Source organism: Perissodus microlepis, chromosome 14 (assembly GCF_051167445.1).
Source record: "Perissodus microlepis isolate ML-2025 ecotype Zambia chromosome 14, ASM5116744v1, whole genome shotgun sequence".
NCBI lineage: Eukaryota > Metazoa > Chordata > Actinopteri > Cichliformes > Cichlidae > Perissodus > Perissodus microlepis.
The window spans coordinates 12,327,233-12,346,206 of NC_140474.1; the positions used below are offsets into that span (position 1 = coordinate 12,327,233).

The 18,974-nt window shown below is 40.8% G+C and overlaps 1 protein-coding gene across 1 annotated transcript; it reads left to right on the forward strand.

Moving 5' to 3' along the window:
- The first annotated feature begins 1,059 nt into the window (after nt 1–1,059).
- On the forward strand, nt 1,060–15,205 carry taok1a (TAO kinase 1a). The gene is made up of 20 exons (XM_084950789.1): nt 1,060–1,548; nt 5,005–5,253; nt 5,667–5,738; nt 5,844–5,945; nt 6,060–6,105; nt 6,207–6,303; nt 6,414–6,527; nt 7,089–7,180; nt 7,375–7,468; nt 7,583–7,664; nt 7,767–7,928; nt 8,046–8,246; nt 8,378–8,506; nt 8,794–9,030; nt 9,125–9,253; nt 9,384–9,587; nt 9,716–9,955; nt 10,325–10,537; nt 10,669–10,851; nt 11,308–15,205. The coding sequence occupies exons 2-20, from the start codon at nt 5,122–5,124 to the stop codon at nt 11,839–11,841; spliced, it is 3,063 nt and encodes a 1,020-aa protein (XP_084806915.1). The 5' UTR covers nt 1,060–1,548; nt 5,005–5,121; the 3' UTR covers nt 11,842–15,205.
- The last annotated feature ends 3,769 nt before the right edge of the window (nt 15,206–18,974 follow it).

The following is an 18,974-nucleotide window of genomic DNA, read 5'->3' on the forward strand; positions in this document are numbered from 1 at the left end:
TTTCCTATGATACAATGAGCATTCCTTCTCGATTTCCTTCTTGTCACACCCAATACATTTACATGTCAAATGCATGTCATTAACTCCAGTTGTAGCATGTGGCTGCTCCTCCTTGAGCTTGGTTCTGCCAAATGTCTCTTCCTGTTAAAAGGGAGTTTTTCCTCCCCACTGTAGTCATGTGGCTGCTCATGGCCACAGTGTGATTATGTGATTGCTGTTAGATACAGACCCTCTGTTGCATTGTACAATCTACCGGAATTACCTTGAGATCACTTGTTTTCTGTTAACTTGCATTTGCGATAGATAAACTGCTACAACCTATCTTACATGTCTGTGTTAACATTCCCCCTGTGTGGCTTTGTGTATCCATTCATTTATTGTATTTTTCTGTTAGTTTTCATGTTCTTATTATTTAAGAAAACAAAACAAAAGCAACAAAAAGTGATGTGGAGCAATGGGTTGTTGCTTACAGAAAGTTAACAATGGTGCCCCTATTAGGAAAGAAGTATTCCACTTCTGAATGGATGAACAAATAGATAAATTTAATATACAGTAAACTGCATACAATGCTTCCCTTACTCACAAGGGGTCGCCACAGCGGGTAGCTTTGCATATTTGAGTTGCCGGAGTTTAACGCCGGATGCCCTTCCTGACGCAACTCCCAAGAGAGTTGTGTCTCCTCACGGAATCGAAACAGCTTTCCCTTGTTAGGCAAATGTGTAATAAGCCAAAGATGTTCCACTGCCTCATGAATATACAGTACTACTGTGAAATACAGCTACTGTCCACCTTTGGGCTCTCTAACAGTCTGTCTCAGTTCTATAATGTTCTTGTATTTCCTCATCATCGATAACCAAGTCCTTTCATTTAAAATACATATTCAATTTATAAAGCCCCCCCTACTCACATCTTACGCCAGAAATATCAAAAGTGAAATTATTAAAAGTAACTTCGATAAAAATATGAACGTGATCGCAGGTCCAGTGTTCGTTAATGATGTTCCAGTGTCTCCGCCTCTGGATGTACATGGGTCAGGGAGAGTTTACAGCAAATTCAACAGGCAGGGCGGAACTGCTGTTTGCACTGAGGAGCACGGACAGCCTGGCACATACACACGTCTAAACGGCTACGGTTAGTCTGCCAGTGTGAGAGGTTAAATCCCGAGGTTTTTTTCCCCCAACGATAAGGCGGACATTATCGCGGCTTGTTTAATGCGGTTCTGGAGGTGTTTGAACTTCCCTCACATTTCCCCCGACGCATTTCCACGAAGGGAGGCGGCAGCGGATCGCTCGGCAGCCATCTTTGGACCTGTCTGGGAGTGGGATCTGACTGCTCTGGCACCCCAGTTACTTGAAGGGTGGGGATTTTAACCTGTAACAATTCACAAATGTGCGCGTTATAATCGACTGACAGCGTGAAGAACCACAAGGATTTGGCGCACGAAGTTGCTTCACTGGCGATGAAACGGAGGGGATACTTTCCAAATCCCAAACTGTTTTGAATTAGCGACATTCTCCACAGCGCTGAAGCCTGGCCTGTCAAAAGAGGGTGAGTTTCAGCTAACTGGCTAAGCTAACTTAGCAAACATAACAAACGTTAGCCAGCTAATTTAGCTTTTTCTAATAAGCGAGTTCTTACAGGTCGCTTAATTCCACATTATCCATGTTTATGTTCAGCTGTTCACGTCGTAAACACGACGCCAATTATGCTTGGGCTGTTTCGCCATATGACACGTAACTTGGCTAACGTTAAGTTTGGTGTGTGTAGCTGACATCACACTCCCAAGCTGCTGTCTTTTTATATTTCCGTCTTTTTGATGTGATTTTTTTTTTAACATGACGCTTAAAACCGCTGTGGGAAAGTGTTAACTTTTAATGAATCCCAACCAAATAATCTGTGAAATTCCGGTTGTTTTTAAACTCTAGGAGGAGGTGACAGGTAAAAACGCAGCAGGTAATGCTGCGCTGCTGTTTGCCTCACCAATCTTAGTTTGGGCAAACGTTAGATATTTTAAAGGTTTTTAGATCTATCGCCCTCATTCCTCTTGGGTAACTGGTGCCTAGTTACCAACTAACTTAATATACTTGAAGGCATAAAGATACACTGGCTACAATGTTACAGTGCCGTTTCTGTTTGTTTTTGGGTGAAACAGATGTAAACCCTGTGCTATGTTGTGCCATAAATTGGCGTGCCAAACGGAGGTGTCTTAAATGACCTCCATTACTTTTACATTTGTTTAATGGATTCTTCAAAGTACTGAAAACTACCTGTATTTTTTTAAGTTGCTTCTAGGACATGGAAAGAAAAATGTTTTACTTTATTAAATTGCGGCGCACTTAAGAAGGCGTGCCATTGCTGCAATACCAAGATAGACAGATAATCACTAGTGAAAATGCTCAGCAAGGCCCATTCCTACCTCCCTATAGCTGCACGAACAGGAAATGCTGAGAAATGCAGCGCAGTGAGGGCATACATTGAGAATTCCAGCCCTCCAGCTCTGTTGTCCTGTCCTGCTGCATTCTTGTGCATGCATTTGTGCAAGTTGGAACACCAGGGTATTTATATTGTTGTTGATCTTGTTGTTTGTGTTTGTTGTTTTCTTTTTCTTTTTTTAATGAAAGTGTCAGTTATCATCATTCACTTTTGTGCTCACATGTTCACAAGTTGAAAATGCTATCATGAGATATGACAACAAAGCTCATTCATGAGAAACAATGTAGTGAAGAACAATGGCAATAAAGAGCCACAGTCCCACATGGTAATGGGGCTTTATTTCAGAGCTGTGGCTACAACTGTGTAGTATAGTGAGTTGTTCAGTGTTGTTGTGAGACAAAAGATGTCTGCTTGGAACTGGGGGCTGTTTCTCCCAGGCTGGGAAAGAAGTCTTGTGACTCTAGCGTCAGCCCTGCATCTGTTTGCAACTGATCATCTGAGCCGAATGGACTCAGTAAACTTTTCTCGGTGATCTTTTACAGTCTACATTAGTATTGCAGTAGTGAAGCTGTTTCAAAGTGATAATGGAAAGTAAAGTATTGAGCGTGGTGTTGCAGGCATAGTAATAATCTTTTATTAATTTCTGTATTTTTAAAAGGCAGAGCCATCATGATAACCTGTAATTTAGTAGGTGATATCAATATCAGTAGAATTGCATGAGTCTCAATACCCAATTTGATGTACTTGGACATAAAATACCTTTAATCGCACAAAGTCATTTTAAATCACTGTCATGGTGGTTTAAAACATTATTTAAAATGTTAACATTTTATTGATAGTTAGCCACTGCAAACATTTAGGTGCATGAGTGATTTCACAATGGCAGTGCCAGGTGTCTCCAAAAAGAAAAGGTTAGTGTATTTCAGGATAATAACACAAAGTAGTTCCACACGCTACTCATACTGCCTTTTATATCAATGAGTAGAGCCTGCGCTATAGTGGCCGCTATAGTCGTAGCCATCTTCCATGTGTAGTTTTTCCTGGGCTCATGGGCATCCTCCTCCTCCTCCTTCATCATGTAAAGATAGACTGGAACACTTGTAGGCGTTTTTGCCCCCATCACTTCCAGAAGAGTCAATACATACTCTGCCAGTGACTTTTGGCTGCTCCATTATTTCCTAAGGGTCGCCACAGCAGATGGATCGGTATGTTTGTTTTGGCACAGATTTTACACTACATTCCCCTCCTGACACAACCTCTCCATTTATCTTTGCTTGGCACAAGCTAGGCTTATACTAGCTTGTGACTCCTTAAACTAAGTTTAGTGTCTCCACTCGGTCTCAAACCGGGTATCTTCTGCGTATAAGGTGAATGTGTTACTACACGATGGAGCAATTATTGTGATGTACTGAAAAAAACGAACTAACAAAATGACTGTTGTTGGTTTTTGTTTTGTTTTTTTCCATCATTTTGATATTGGCTTTGCTGACATCATGAAGAGCTAAACATGTTAACCCCCATAACCCCAGTGAAATTATATTGAGCTTTTGATATATTATGTTAATCCACACACCCTACTGTGATTATTTTTTGGTTATTTTGATCTATTTATTTATTTAATTTGTTTACATTCACGAGAAGGCGGCGCACTAGACTGCTTCCAGTAAGACACCACTTATGAAAAGGCACGCTGCTTTTCAGATGTCATTTTCCCACATGGTGTGAATCACAAACAAGTAATTTATTTTAATTGTAATGAGTGTTTCTGTTGTGGATATTCCAAAGTCAGGGCAAAGGAAAACTAAGCCGTGACTGTGGTATGACACCACTTTGAATAAGTGGTTTCAAACAATACTTTTAATAAACTAATAAATATAACCTTTGAATAAACTTTTTTTTTTTTTTTTTTTTTTGCTGAACAAACCCTTTGATCACTTTTAGGACGATGCATGTACGCTGTTTGCTGCGTTTGAGAATGTTTTCCATGTACCTGCAGGTTTAACCAGTCATCCCGTCACTGGAATGCTGAGTTTTCCTTCAGTCATTAACACTATGAAGGTGCTCAATTTCTCTTCCACGTTCAGGCTGGAGATGGGCAGCTCTCAGGCACGTCTTTGTATCCTCCTCACATCTTTTTGTGTACACACCAGTCACTGAAGGTGTGAGGCCAGTTTTGTTGGGACATGGCCCACTGATTTCATTGCTGTGGTTACTATGGAAACAGGAGACTTATCTCTTGCTACCTCAGGATTTCTGACATCATGGTTAAGTTCATGCTTTGTTTAGCCTTCTCATGCCCACATTATTAGGCATGTCTGTTGCTCATCCGAACAACTAAGAGCTTTCTCACTTATATAGCCTTCTAATATGATATAATCAGTGTTAAGAAGTATTATTAGTAATTCAGCGTTTAAGTGAATCTTACTTCACAACATCCAGCTTTCCTTTTCTTGTAGTGTGCTGTGCTTCACAGTCCATACAGTGTTGCTGTAGCTTTCTAATTTAGAATAGCAATGCATGTGTACATCTCTGCTAGTGTGTTTACTCTTGTTTTTTTCCTTGTACTTTCAGTTCTGAACACATATGAAACCACTGTCCTGCAGATGAGTCATCAGTGGGGGCTTTCACGTCGCTGTCGCAGACCCAGATAGTTCCTGGCGGCAGCGGCATTGCCCCCAACCCCTAATTATGCCCAATAACAGTCGGGCGGGGAACCTCAAGGACCCCGAAATTGCTGAACTCTTCTTCAAGGAGGACCCAGAAAAGCTCTTTACGGATCTCCATGAAATTGGACATGGCAGCTTTGGTGCTGTATATTTTGTGAGTATTTAACAACACATGGATACAGACATACCCACAAATCAATTGGATGCGTGTAATGGATTTAGAAGGTTTTAATACAGATATTACGCCTAAACATTGCTTATGTTAGTCAGCTTAGAGAGAACTGATTACCATAATGTTGTTCCCATGTTGCCCCAACATGTCTGCTTGTAGCTGTTGTGCATGTGACTTAATACAGATTGGCTCAGGTATCATGATATCACAATGGGGCTTTTTAATGTTGATTTTTCAAAGCACATAGATATAATTTAATCTTTACAGTTTCATAATGCAAACTTAATTAAGCTATATGGAAGTAGGACCTTTATTATATTGCCTTATTTATCTTGTCGTAGCTTAAATCACAAAAATCTTGACAATCAGTTTTATGTAATGTGTTTATTATTCAGGCACGGGACGTGCAGACAAATGATGTGGTGGCCATCAAGAAGATGTCATATAGTGGGAAGCAATCCAGTGAGGTATGATGACCTCAAATGTTCTATATTAGGTTAATAAACTGTTTATTCATGAATGTTACTTGTTCTTGCTGTAACAGTCCTTTTGTTGTTTTACTGTTATCCCAGAAATGGCAAGACATAATCAAAGAAGTGAAATTCCTGCAACGAATACAACACCCAAACACCATAGAGTACAAAGGATGCTACCTACGAGAGCACACTGCATGGGTGAGGTTCTACAACATTGTGTTAATGATGATGATCTTGATGTAAGACTAATATTTATTAATTATTTAAGGGCCAAATATAAATTCACACAAAGCACTTCTGATTTCCTTACAGCTGGTAATGGAGTATTGCCTTGGCTCTGCTTCCGATTTGTTAGAAGGTGAGTTGAAAACTTTGGAAGAAATTGCATTCCTGTATTTGCCATTTTATCCCCATCACCTTTTTTCTTGATTTACATCACTTATTATACATCTTCTTCAGTTCACAAGAAACCTCTGCAGGAAGTTGAAATAGCTGCAATTACACATGGTGCTCTTCAAGGTTTGGCTTATCTTCACTCCCAAACCATGATTCACCGGTGAGTGTTTCAAGTGTTTTTAGGAGCATGCTGTGCACAGATTGCTTTAGCCCTCAAGCACTGTGTCTTCTACGTCTTGCTATAACCATTTCCTGTCATGTGTTTGACAGAGATATCAAGGCAGGAAACATCTTGCTGACAGAGCCAGGGCAGGTAAAACTAGCAGATTTTGGCTCTGCTTCCATCGCCTGTCCTGCGAACTCCTTCGTTGGGACTCCATATTGGTAAAATTCAAAACATCTTACTATAATAATTTATCTATATATGTCTGTATATACCCTGTCTCCTTCTTAACAGATGGGCAATCTGTTTACAAGAACATTGTCACATATTAAACATAATTAACATCTATATGTGGAAAAAACCCCTTCTAAATCCCCATTCTTTTCACTAAATATGGAAAGAAATGCTGCCAGACTAATGTTATTGCTACTTTCATACTGCGAGCAGCCAAGTTACCAGTGACCAATCATGGCCAGCGATATTTTCACAGCGTCATGGATAAAGTGCATTGCCTGAACAGAGTTGAGGCCAACTCAATTTTTACTTGTTGAGATTCAGATCCGTCACGTACCGACGGCTGTCAGGTGCCCATTTGCAGCTTCACATTCCTGCCTTCCACTGGAATATGAACTGTAGCCAAGTGGGGTTTTTTTTGTTGTTGTTGTTTGTGTTTATCAAACCACCTGCATATTTTTAATATAGTATATTAAACCATCATTTACAAGTTAGCAAGTTAGTGAATGTGATGCCTTCTTTGTTTTTGTTTTTTTGTTTTTTTTCAGGATGGCCCCAGAAGTAATTTTAGCCATGGATGAAGGTGAATATGATGGAAAGGTGGATATTTGGTCTATGGGTATAACCTGCATTGAATTAGGTATGTCCTAGCTCCTTTGCTGTTGCATTGTTAGAATTCACACATCTGCTTTTATACTTCAGTTAACTGCTCACAGTCAGCAGCAGTGTTTCTCACACCATTAGGTTCATTCAATTACTGATGTGGCTTTTTCTTCTTTCACCCTCACTTTCCTTGTATGCATTTCTTAATGTAACCTGTTTCTTGGTTCATAGCTGAGAGGAAGCCGCCACTCTTTAACATGAATGCAATGAGTGCCTTATACCATATAGCACAGAATGACAGCCCCACACTGCAGTCGAGTGAATGGTGAGTTTAGAATTGGATCCATATTTTGTTTTTCAAATTGAATAATGTCTATTTATCATTTATGTTGTTCTTCTACATTCTAAACTTTGTTCATATATGATCTCCCAACTGTAGGACGGATTATTTCCGAAACTTTGTAGATTCTTGCCTTCAGAAATTACCCCAGGATAGGCCAAACTCTGAGGAGCTCCTAAAGGTAATCAGCCAAAAATGATTGTGACCGATTTGTTATTGTGATGAATCCTTATAGACAAATTCATGAATTTAACGCAAAATGGCTTTTCTGTTGCTCGTCCAGCATGCATTTGTCCAGCGTGAGCGACCTGAATCGGTTTTAATAGACTTGATAAACCGGACAAAGGATGCAGTACGGGAGCTAGACAATCTGCAGTATCGCAAGATGAAGAAGATCTTGTTTCAGGAAGTCCACAATGGCCCAACAACACAAGATGAAGAGGAGGTCTGTTTGAAATTGTGTTAACCCCTCCTTGCTTGCCTCTCTGCCTTTCATAGTATTGTGTCCTCTGACACAAGATGTGTTGTAATCTTGTTATTTTCTACTTTATTTTACTTTTAGGAGCCAGAACCAAGTGTGAGTAGGACCGGTACAGTGAACAGTGTAGGGAGCAACCAATCCATCCCCAGTATGTCAATCAGTGCCAGTTCGCAGAGCAGCTCTGTTAATAGTTTAACAGATGCAGGCGATGACAAAAGTGAGGCAGACATCGAAGGGGACCACACTGTAATGTCCAACAGCTCTGTCATACATGTCAAACAAGTAAGACATCTTTCTTTCATTTGTCTTTCACTTTTCATTGAGTAAAGTGTTCTTAGTATTATTCTCACTGGAGTATTGTTTAGATTGGTTCTAAATAGCCTGCAATGTCTGTATTGTTGTGCACCTTTTAGGGAGAAGAGACGTGTAACCAAGATTTACAGACTCACAACCAGCCAACTGAGCAGCAGTCCCCTCCTCCACACACGCCACGGCCAAGAAGAAACCGTGAACACTTTGCCACAATACGCACAGCTTCAGTGGTAATGATGCTGTCATTTCATTTGTACATCATTGCTAACGAACTGTTTAATATCTCAGATAACCATGCATATACCTGCTGGGTGTTTCTGTGATTGTAAAAAGGCAAAAATATTTTCACCCAGTGTTCTCGTGATTATTAGAAGCATTTACCTTAAGGCAAGCAATATATTTTTTCATGTAATCATCTAAGTGTTTTGAACAAGCTTGCAATTAAATCTATTCACAATACTTGTGTGCCTTATAAACTTCATGTCTAAAGACAAGTATTTTGTCTTGTGTTTGCTAGCTCACTCGCCAGATTAAGGAGCATGAGCAAGATTCTGAGTTAAGAGAGCAGATATTAGGCTACAAGCGCATGAGGCGACAGCATCAAAAACAGCTGATGGCTCTGGAAAACAAGCTGAAGACTGAAATGGACGAGAACAGACTCCGTCTGGACAAGGAGCTGGAGAATCAGAGGAATAGCTTCGCCCAAGAGATGGAGAAACTGATCAAGAAACACCAGGCGTCAATGGAGAAAGATGTATGCTTTCAGCTTCTAAGTGTTCATTAAGTGTTATCATTCACTCACTGTTGTTGTGCATAGAAAAAACTGATTATATTTGTTTCTTTATCAGGCAAAAACCTTTAGCAATGATGAAAAGAAGTTCCAGCAACACATCCAGAGTCAACAGAAAAAAGAGCTCAACAGCTTTCTTGAAAACCAGAAACGGGAATACAAACTTCGCAAGGAGCAACTTAAAGAGGCAGGCAGATTGATGTTACAGACACAGAAATACATACAGATTTCTTTTTTCTTTTTAAACTAGCAGTTAGTAAACATTAATCAGTATAAATTAAGTGTTGGTAGTGACCTTCAGTCTGTTATTACTTTAGGAATTGAATGAAAACCAGTCAACTCCCAAGAAAGAAAAACAGGAGTGGTTGTCAAAACAGAAGGAGAACTTCCAAAACTATCAAGCAGAAGAAGAGGCCAATTTACAGCGCAGACAGAGGCAGTATCTGGAGCTAGAGTGCCGCAGGTTCAAAAGGAGGATTTTGACTACTCGCCACAGAATCGAAAAGGATCTATTGCGAGAGGTCTGTACCTTTCTCTACCACTATACTGTTGAACAGTATGTTACAAATATTAAGTAATCCGGTGGTCTGTTGTTCTGGAAGTAATCTTATCTTGTCAATGTTGTTTATCTCCATTTGGACATCATTAGGAGCTAAGTAAGCGTCAAACCCAGAAGGACTTGGAACATGCTATGCTTCTCCGGCACCACGAGTCCATGCAAGAGTTGGAGTTCCGCCAGCTAAACAACATCCAAAAGACGAGGGCTGAGCTGACCCGACTACAGCACCAGACGGAGCTTACCAATCAGCAGGAGTACAACAAGCGAAGGGAGAGAGAACTTAGACGCAAACATGCTATGGAGGTTCGCCAGCAACCCAAAAGTCTCAAGGTCAGGAGAAGTTTCTGAGCATGGGTGTATATTAAATATTCAGACACTGATTTTAGTAAAAGTGCTTGTCTAGGCACTATTTGAATTCTACTTCATCGTGCTTGGGTCAGGACTAGCTGGAAAAAAAGATGCACAGATTTTGGAATAAAATCAGGATCAGGAGTGCCCAGCTTTATACCTCTTGATATTTTACTGTTTTAATTAAAAAAAACAACAACAAACTGAATAGACTGTAACCCAGAATTACTTTAATGTAGTGCTTTGTTTTCTGGTTATACTTCCTCACTTCTAAGCATGCTAGCTATTATCTGTAGATAATAGTTGGGAAGTATAGTGCATATAGTATTTACTCCTTTCTCTACAATCTAGTCCAAAGAGCTACAGATCAAGAAGCAGTTCCAGGACACTTGCAAGATCCAGACCAGGCAGTATAAAGCACTGAGGAACCATCTGCTGGAGACGACACCAAAGTCAGAGCACAAAGCTGTCCTTAAACGGCTGAAGCAAGAGCAGCACCGCAAACTTGCCATTTTGGCCGAGCAGTATGACCACTCTATCAATGAAATGCTTTCTACTCAGGCGGTGAGTCTGGTAAAACTGTAAGACTGTTAGTCTCTTACCCGTAATGGATATGGCCACATGGCCACATCAGTAATAGTTGAGTATATGTTTTACTGCTTGGACCCTGAATGTGATCTTCTCGCTGGTCTTAGCTTCGTCTGGATGAGACTCAGGAGGCTCAGTGCCAAGCCCTACGAATGCAGCTACAGCAAGAGCTGGAGCTTCTCAACGCCTACCAGAGCAAGATCAAGATGCAGACAGATGCCCAGCATGAGCGTGAAAAGAAAGATCTGGAGCAGAGGGTGTCACTCCGAAGGGCCCTGCTGGAAACAAAGGTTCTCCGCCATAAATTATGTTCATGTTAAGATTTACATTTATATTTTCTTAAGCTACCGAGTCTCAGAGTTTGGATGTAAAGGGGCAAAATGCTTCTACCTTCAGTTAATCCAGTTTGTTTTACATGCAATGTGGGTGAAGTGGCGATGGGATTTACATGAGGTCAGTGGCCTTCTCATCGTTATAATGATAAAGAGTTAATTTGTCCTGCCATACGAGCTGCAACATGATTAAAATGAGAGAAAGGAAAAACAATAATGTCCACTGTGTACATGTTTACTATATACCTTTAAGCAGGTTTAAAAAAAAAGGGGGGGGAAACTATGGTATAGTAGAGAGCGTCCTGGCATTTTAAGAGTCCTGAACATTACTTTAGTTGCCATATTTGTAAGCCATAACAATATTGCGACCAGTTTAATATGAATTTCATTTTTTTTCCTCCTTTTCTGCTATAGATTGAGGAAGAAATGCAGTCCTTGCAGAATGAATGCTCAGCGCGAATCCAGAGCGTGCTGGAACGCCAAGCCAGAGAAGTTGAGGCTTTTGACTCTGAGAGTATGCGCCTAGGCTTTAGCAACATGGTGCTATCAAACATCTCTCCAGAGGCCATGGGGAATAACTTTCCTGGGGCTCAAGTAAGTTGGTGTCAACATCAGCAGCACCCATCTGGAAGCTCTCAAGGTGCACACTGGGGCAGCAGCAGCTCAGGTGCAGGGTTCAGTCACCAAGGCAGTTACCATCGATATCACTCCAGTCCAGGAGGGGCATCTATGCAGCATGGCTGGGGACAGGGCATACAGGGAGGAGGGGATTCGACACCATGGGGCCACCCATCAGCTGGAGTTCTGGGCGCACGCACTAGTGGTATTCAGAACAGCCCCCAGGGGATGGGAAGGACACCCTCGGGAGGGCACAGTGAGCAGGGAATGAGCAGGAGCACCAGTGTGACCTCTCAAATATCTAACGGGTCCCACCTCTCCTACACATAGATCCCTCATCAGCCATGGAATCAAGAATCCAAGTGCGGGGAATCTAAAAACACATCAAGGCAGAGCTCTATTGCTCTGTCTCTCTCAGACACTACCCCACCATTTACCATTTCTCCCATGTACAGATGTGGATGTGTGATGAAATAAATGTTGCTCAGGTCAAAAGGGCTGGAAAAAGCACAGCCCGCCCTCACGGCAGTTTATCGGCACACATACAGATCCTTAAAATTTATGTTACATAAGCAGTTTGAGTGTCAATATGTTACTTTCATTTGTGTTTAGTTACAGTTCTCTCCTAAGGAGGATTTAAAAGAATAAAATAAAGAAACAAAAAAAACCATAAGTTTGTGCTACTCACAGCCATTGCTCTCATTTTGCACATGAAACACTGTTAAAAGCCTTTGACATGTGTTAATTTTGTCCTGTTTTAAATGTATCAAACAATCACAGAACTGATTTTATTCAGGACCTCCCTTCTTCACTCTCCCCATTCGTATTCAGTAATACACTGGGCAATTGTTTGATGGTGGTTACAAACGCAGCAGAGTGAGTGAAGATGCTTGTGATGCCAGCCTGCTGTAATGGTCGTCATGATGACTTCGATTCCTCTTATCTTAGTTAGTTTTATTTCCTCTACCAAAACGAAACATTACAGATTCAGAGCCAAATAATCTAGTCTTAACTGTTTCACACATATGCTACAACTATCCTACAGTGCCTTTTTAACCTATGATAACTGAAATTAGTCTCAGATCTTTATAGTTTAAATTTCCTTCTTCCATTTGTTATCAGTGTTAGCTTCTTTTGTTTAGCCTATTTTAGCAGGTTTTCAGACATTTTCCTTTTCCGATTCTCATATTCAGTACAGTTTAATTCCTATGTATGTCGAGAAACAGAACATTGCTGGTGCATATCTGCAACCAGTTCTCATGCCTTCACATGGTACTTGAGGGGGAAACCCCTGCGTTACAGAGAATGTCACTGTACATGTTCTCAGAAGGAATTGTGACGTATTGGCCTTCATAAAGAATCCTAATAGACATCTGTTTATTTTTATTAGTGCCTTTTAAAACTGCTGCCTTGTTCAAAGCACTTTATACAACTAAATGTGTGTGAGATTTAATAGTTGACTTCTTTTCGCAAAGCACCTGGTGAGTGATCATTGGTACGCATGTTGTTAAGTTTAGGAGTCAGACTTAGATGTGCTGTGATCCATTTTCTTTTTTTCTTTAGAGCAATTTCCCAAGTACAGAGTACAACTACACCCAATACAATTGTAACTAAGGAGATTGCCAGTCAGTGAAGCTATGGCTGTTGTTGCTCTCAGTTGTGTTTATGTTAAATTCCGAGTGAAGAGAATATGTGAGGATGGTGCTTTTTTTTGTGTGTGTGTGTGCGTATGTTTTGGCTAGAGTTTCTATGAACTGAAGTGAGTAAACTGGAGAGTTTATTATGGCGGGCAGGAAGTTAGAGTTAATTGTCATGACCATAACAGCAGGCTTGGCACAACTAAATATGAAAACACTGGGCCCAAGTAAGCAACACTAATAATTTAAAAGGTGCTAAGTTAATAATGTTACACCAAGTCATTGAACCCCAAAACTTGGGTGACTGAATGGAGCACATGCTTGCATTTTGACGTTGTAGCATGTAAAACTTAGTCAGTGCACAGTTTAAAAAAAAAAAAAAAAAAAAAACACAAGCCAAGTGCGAAATACATGTGGCAAAAAACACTTCCTTTCCTCCCCTGAATTATATTCATGTCTGCATTCTTTCTCTCTCTTCAGTTTGTAGTTAATGAACTATCGCTGGAGAAGTATGTTCCCATTTTACCTTTTAACAGCCTCTCCATTCAAGTGAGACTTGGCATTTTGACACTGAGAATATAAAACACTTTAAAGATAATTCTCTGGAGTTGGCAAAAGTGACTGCTCCTCCTCACAAAGCTGGAATTTATGTGTGTGTATGCGTGTGTATGGGTTTTTTTGTTTTTTTTAATTGGAGGAATTTTAAATGTAAACCCACATTTTAAGAAAATGATTTCTAAAAACTGACAGACTACAGTGACATGTGTAAACCTTTCACGCTCAGAGTTTAGGTGTTAAGTTGTGTGGACATATCTCAATGTTACGCTTGGTTTGTGTACACTGACAAATTGCCTTTACTATCATCTTTAAATACCACTCGTTTAGTCACCATCTCTGAGTATTACCACTGCGGAGTTAGTTCTCTGTCGCTGCACACATTCGACCATTTGTCTCCATTCCACTCTGATCCAGAGCCGCCCTTTCTGGCTGGCTCTTTCTGAATGTTGTTTGTTGCTCTATTCCTATCATATTTGAGGACACACAAAAATGCTGGGATATTTTTCTTTCTAGGTGGGATTTTAACTTTCATTATGTATATATTCTGCCTAGAAAGTATGCATTGTATCAAGTTACATATGGTTTGAACCCGAAACTTTTTTTTTTTCTGTTATGCCAACTGATTAGTTCCAGCTACTGTAACAAAACAGGTTGTAGTCATCTTTTTTTTTCTTTTGAGTTATTCATGTTGTAAAGAAGATGAGAATGTATTTATCTTTATTGGATTGTTACTATATTCATAGGCCACGGCCAAGAGTTTGAATGTTAGGTCAATCAGACCTCACATAGATGCCAACTTTGTTTATGCGGACACATTTTGTTCACTTTTGTGTCATAGTTTTGTGTGAGGGAACCTGGATTTTGTTATCAGTCGAAAGACTTCTCCACCAGCCTGGATTAGATTTTGTTTTGTTTTATTTGTTTGACTTTAACTTTCAGATATTTCTCCTACTGACTGAAAGCATGTAGGATACTGAATTAGAATCAGCGACAGAAAATAGCGATCCTTTTTATGGTCCAACACTGTGCCATACCTTAGTTGCCAAGCCCAGATACCACTGCATTTGTTTCATCTCCATGGTTGTAACCTATCATTGGGCTGACCACATGTAATGTATGAAACAAAACAACAAGGTTCTGGTGTAGTGGCCAAAGTAAAAAGGCTTGAAAAGATGATGGGGTGACAGGCAAATTCTGAAAAAGATATTGCATTTCTTTGAAGATGTCAGTATTGTTTGCCACATTACCACTACAACTTATAACCTATAATAAAATGTATAGATGGTGGAACTTGTTATTGAATGTCAGAGAGATTATGAAGATACTACATAAGATATGGTAAAGTACAAAAAGTGGATTTAAATTGTGTACAAATATTGATAAGCAGAATTAAAAATAGGATCAAATTTACTATATTGTTTGTATTGTATTTACTATTGTGTGGGCAGAGGGATATTGAACAGAAATCAGCTGTAATAAAGTAATTTTAGTATGGCTTACTTTGTGGTTGTGTATTTTTTTTTAATGTATTTTGCTTCAATTATCACATTAAACACATTTATTTATTTAAAAAAAAAAAAAAAAGCCTTGATCAAGTGGAAATGAATAAAGCTGAGTCCATGAACAGAAACTGTTTAAAAGTACCCAGGTTGGAACCCTATTGACTGCCTTAATTGAACCAAAGATTCAACAAGGTGCTGGAAACATTCCTCAGAGATTTTGGTCTTGATAGCATCACAAAGTTGCCTCTGATTTGTCGACTACACACATCCGTGTTGCAAGTCTCCTGTTCCGTCACGTTGCAAAGGTGCCCTGATCGTGTTTGGCTAGAGGTCATATGAGTACAGTAATCCCTTTGTCATAGTCATTGATCTAGATTTTTGGCATGAAACATTATCTTGCTAGCAGAAGCTATTAGAAAATGGATTCACTTGCTATAAAGAGATGGACATGGTCACCAATAATACTCATTGTTCCATTAAAGGGCCCAAAGTGTGACAAGAAAACGTTTCTGACATTACACCACCTGCACCAACATATGATACAAGGCAGGATGGATACGCAATGTCATGTTGTTTGTACCAAATTTTGTCCCTCACTGTCATGATCCAAGCAGCCAGGAACACACAGGCACAAATGTAATCTTCAAAAAAAAAAAAAAGGGTTTTATTATACCCCCAAAAAGGACAAGATGATTACAAAAATTCAAAATATCAAAAATAAAGTTTTTAAGAACCAAGTGGGCCCATAAACGAGGTTAACTTAACAGAACGCTACTCAAGTCACTTAACAAAAACATAACTCATCAAACTGACCTGCCCAAATGAGAAACAGCTCCAGTTATATAGCAAATGAATAAACCATTATATACACCAAAGGTGAAAACTAAAGAGATAACAGCTAACCATCATTCAAGAAGAACCCCATTCTCCCTGCATGATCACAATAGATGGTCCAGTCCACTTTATTGGCTTCTGCATTTAAACCAGCTCTACCCTCAGCCTCCTCTTTCAGCCAAACCAGGAAGGACTGGAGCGGAGGTCAGGTAACTCAGAAAGAGCAGAAATATAATCAATATAACATATACCTATATAAAATAACAAACAATGCAAAGCAAAGTCTATGCCACCATTTGGGCTATAGCTTAGTGCTGTCATGCATTACAGGTAAACTCAAAATATCAAATTAGTTAACTTATGATCACAGAAGCTTTAGAGCATAACGTAAACATAAGACAAAAGACCAAATGAATATTACCTAAGTATCTCAGTTGTGTGGTTGCATGCATCCATCACACACTCCCCCCCTTCAGCAGTGAGCTGGAACAGCGAGAGAGATAGTCCGCTGTGCAGTTGTTCTTGCCTGCAATATGCTGAATGGTAAAACAGAATGGCTGCATCGCAAGGTACCATCTGGTGATTCGTCCATTCGTATCCTTCATTTTCTCCAACCACTGGAGCGCCTTGTGGTCAGTTTCCAGTGTAAATTCCCGGCCTAGGAGGTAATACTTGAGGGAATCAAGTGCCCACTTGATTGCTAAAGCCTCTTTTTCCACCGTTGAATATCTCATCTCTCTTGGGAACATTTTACGGCTAATGAAAGCCACTGGGTGTCGCTCATTGGGTGGTCCCTGTAGAAGAACAGCCCCCAGACCCCTATCAGAAGCATCAGTTTGAAGAATAAAAGGTTTCTCAAAATCTGGGCTATACAAGACTGGAGTCTTACTGAGGGATTGCCTGATGTCCTGGAAAGCTGTCTCAGCCTCCTCCGTCCAGTGAATCTGGTTAGGGCACCTAGAACCTGTTAGATCAGTGAGGGGAGACGCCCTGGCAGAGAAATGAGGGATAAATCTGTGGTAGAACCCTGCCATGCCAAGAAATGATCTAAGTTGTTTCCTTGTCTGTGGCAAACTGCAGGATTCAATGGCACTGATTTTGCTCACTTGTGGTTTTATCACCCCATTACCTATGACAAATCCCAGGTATTCAGTTTCAGCCTTGGCAAAAACACATTTTGACGAATTAGCAGTCAGCCCAGCTTCTCTAAGACGCTCTAGTACCTTTTCTAGATGTTTGAGGTGCTCCTCCCAGGTTTGGCTGTAAATCACAATATCGTCCAGATATGCTGCCGTGAACTCTGACAAACCACACAGTACCCGATCCATCAGCCTCTGAAATGTTGCAGGGGCTCCATGCAAACCAAAAGGCAGGACTGTGAATTGGAATAGCCCCCATGGTGTCCGGAAGGCAGTCAGTTCCCTTGAGCGTTGAGTAAGTGGCACCTGCCAATAGCCTTTGCAGAGATCTAGAGTCGTCAGGTACTGGGCTTTCCCAAGTCGCTCAATCAGATCATCAACCCTAGGTGTAGGGTATGAATCGAACTTTGAGATGGCATTCAAGTACCTGAAATCAATACAAAACCGCAGGCTACTATCCTTCTTTGGGACCAAAGCCACCGGGTTGCACCACTCGCTCTTAGATGGTTCAATGATCCCTAGAGACAACATTAAATCCACCTCCTTCCTCAATGATGTTAACAGCCGCTCTGGAATCCTATAACTCATACGTCTCACAGACGCTCCATCCTTTAATACAATGTCATGTTCAATTACATCCGTCCTCCCAGGATTCTCCTGAAACACCCCAGAGCTGCATAACTCTTTCACCTGAAGCTGTTTTTCTTCTGAAAGGTGATTAAGGGCCAAATGCTGGAGCACACCTGAAGGAAGATACTGCTCCTCTACCTCTTCCTCCTCATGAATCTCCCTTATCAAAAGAACTTCTGCTCTCTTCGGCCTCTCCACCCACTCCTTCAGGAGATTTACATGCAAAACTCTACTGGAGCGAGAGTGACCTGGAGTTGCCAGCCGATAGGTGGTAGCTCCCAGTTTCTGCTGAATCTGAAAAGGTCCTTGCCATTTAGCTAACAGCTTACGGTCATCACTTGGAAGGAGTACAAGTACCTTTTGTCCAGGTTCAAATGACCTCTCCCGAGCTGACCGATCATACCAGACCTTCTGATGTTGCTGGGCAGCTACCATATGAGCTTGGGCAAGCTCAGTCATCTTCTCAAGTCGCTCCCTCATCTGTATAACATATGAGATGACATTAGTAGCCCCTGCCCATCTCCGGTCACCCTCCCACATTTCTTTCAGCAAAGAGAAGGGCCCCCTTACTTCATGACCATATAACAGTTCAAAAGGTGAGAAGCCAGTAGAAGCTTGGGGTACTTCTCTATACATAAAGAGGAGGTAAGGCAGCCACTGATCCCAGTCAGTACCAGTGTCATTCAAAAACTTGCGCAACATCTGCTTCAGGGTCTGGTTAAAGCGCTCCGTCAGGCCATCTGTTTGAGGATGGTATGGAGTAGTCTTTAGCCCTTTGATGCCAAGAAGCTGGTAGACCTGCTTTAATAAAGTTGACATAAAATTAGTCCCACGGTCTGTCAGGATCTCACGAGGGAATCCCACCCTTGAGAAAAATTGCACCAGACAAAAAGCCACAGACTTGGCCTTTACAGATTTCAGAGGAAAAACTTCAGGGTACTTTGTGGCATAATCAGTTATTACCAGCATGTAACGGTTTCCTGCCCTGCTTTTCTCAACAGGTCCGACAACATCCATCCCCAACCGTTCAAATGGGGTGCTAATAACTGGCAAAGGCTGAAGTGGAGCTCTGGAGGGGGTTTTGATGGAAGTCTTTTGGCACTGAGGGCAGCTTTTACAAAATTGGGTCACGTCAGCACGCAGGCCCGGCCAGTGGAAATGCT

What these genes read in the sequence shown, in the direction of transcription:
- taok1a (XM_084950789.1), top strand. Translation starts at nt 5,122, where the DNA reads ATGCCCAATAACAGTCGGGCGGGGAACCTCAAGGACCCCGAAATTGCT. An exon ending in AGCAACCCAAAAGTCTCAAG is followed by an intron (nt 9,956 to 10,324) that starts GTCAGGAGAAGT and finishes TCTACAATCTAG; the next exon opens with TCCAAAGAGCTACAGATCAA. An exon ending in GGGCCCTGCTGGAAACAAAG is followed by an intron (nt 10,852 to 11,307) that starts GTTCTCCGCCAT and finishes TTTCTGCTATAG; the next exon opens with ATTGAGGAAGAAATGCAGTC.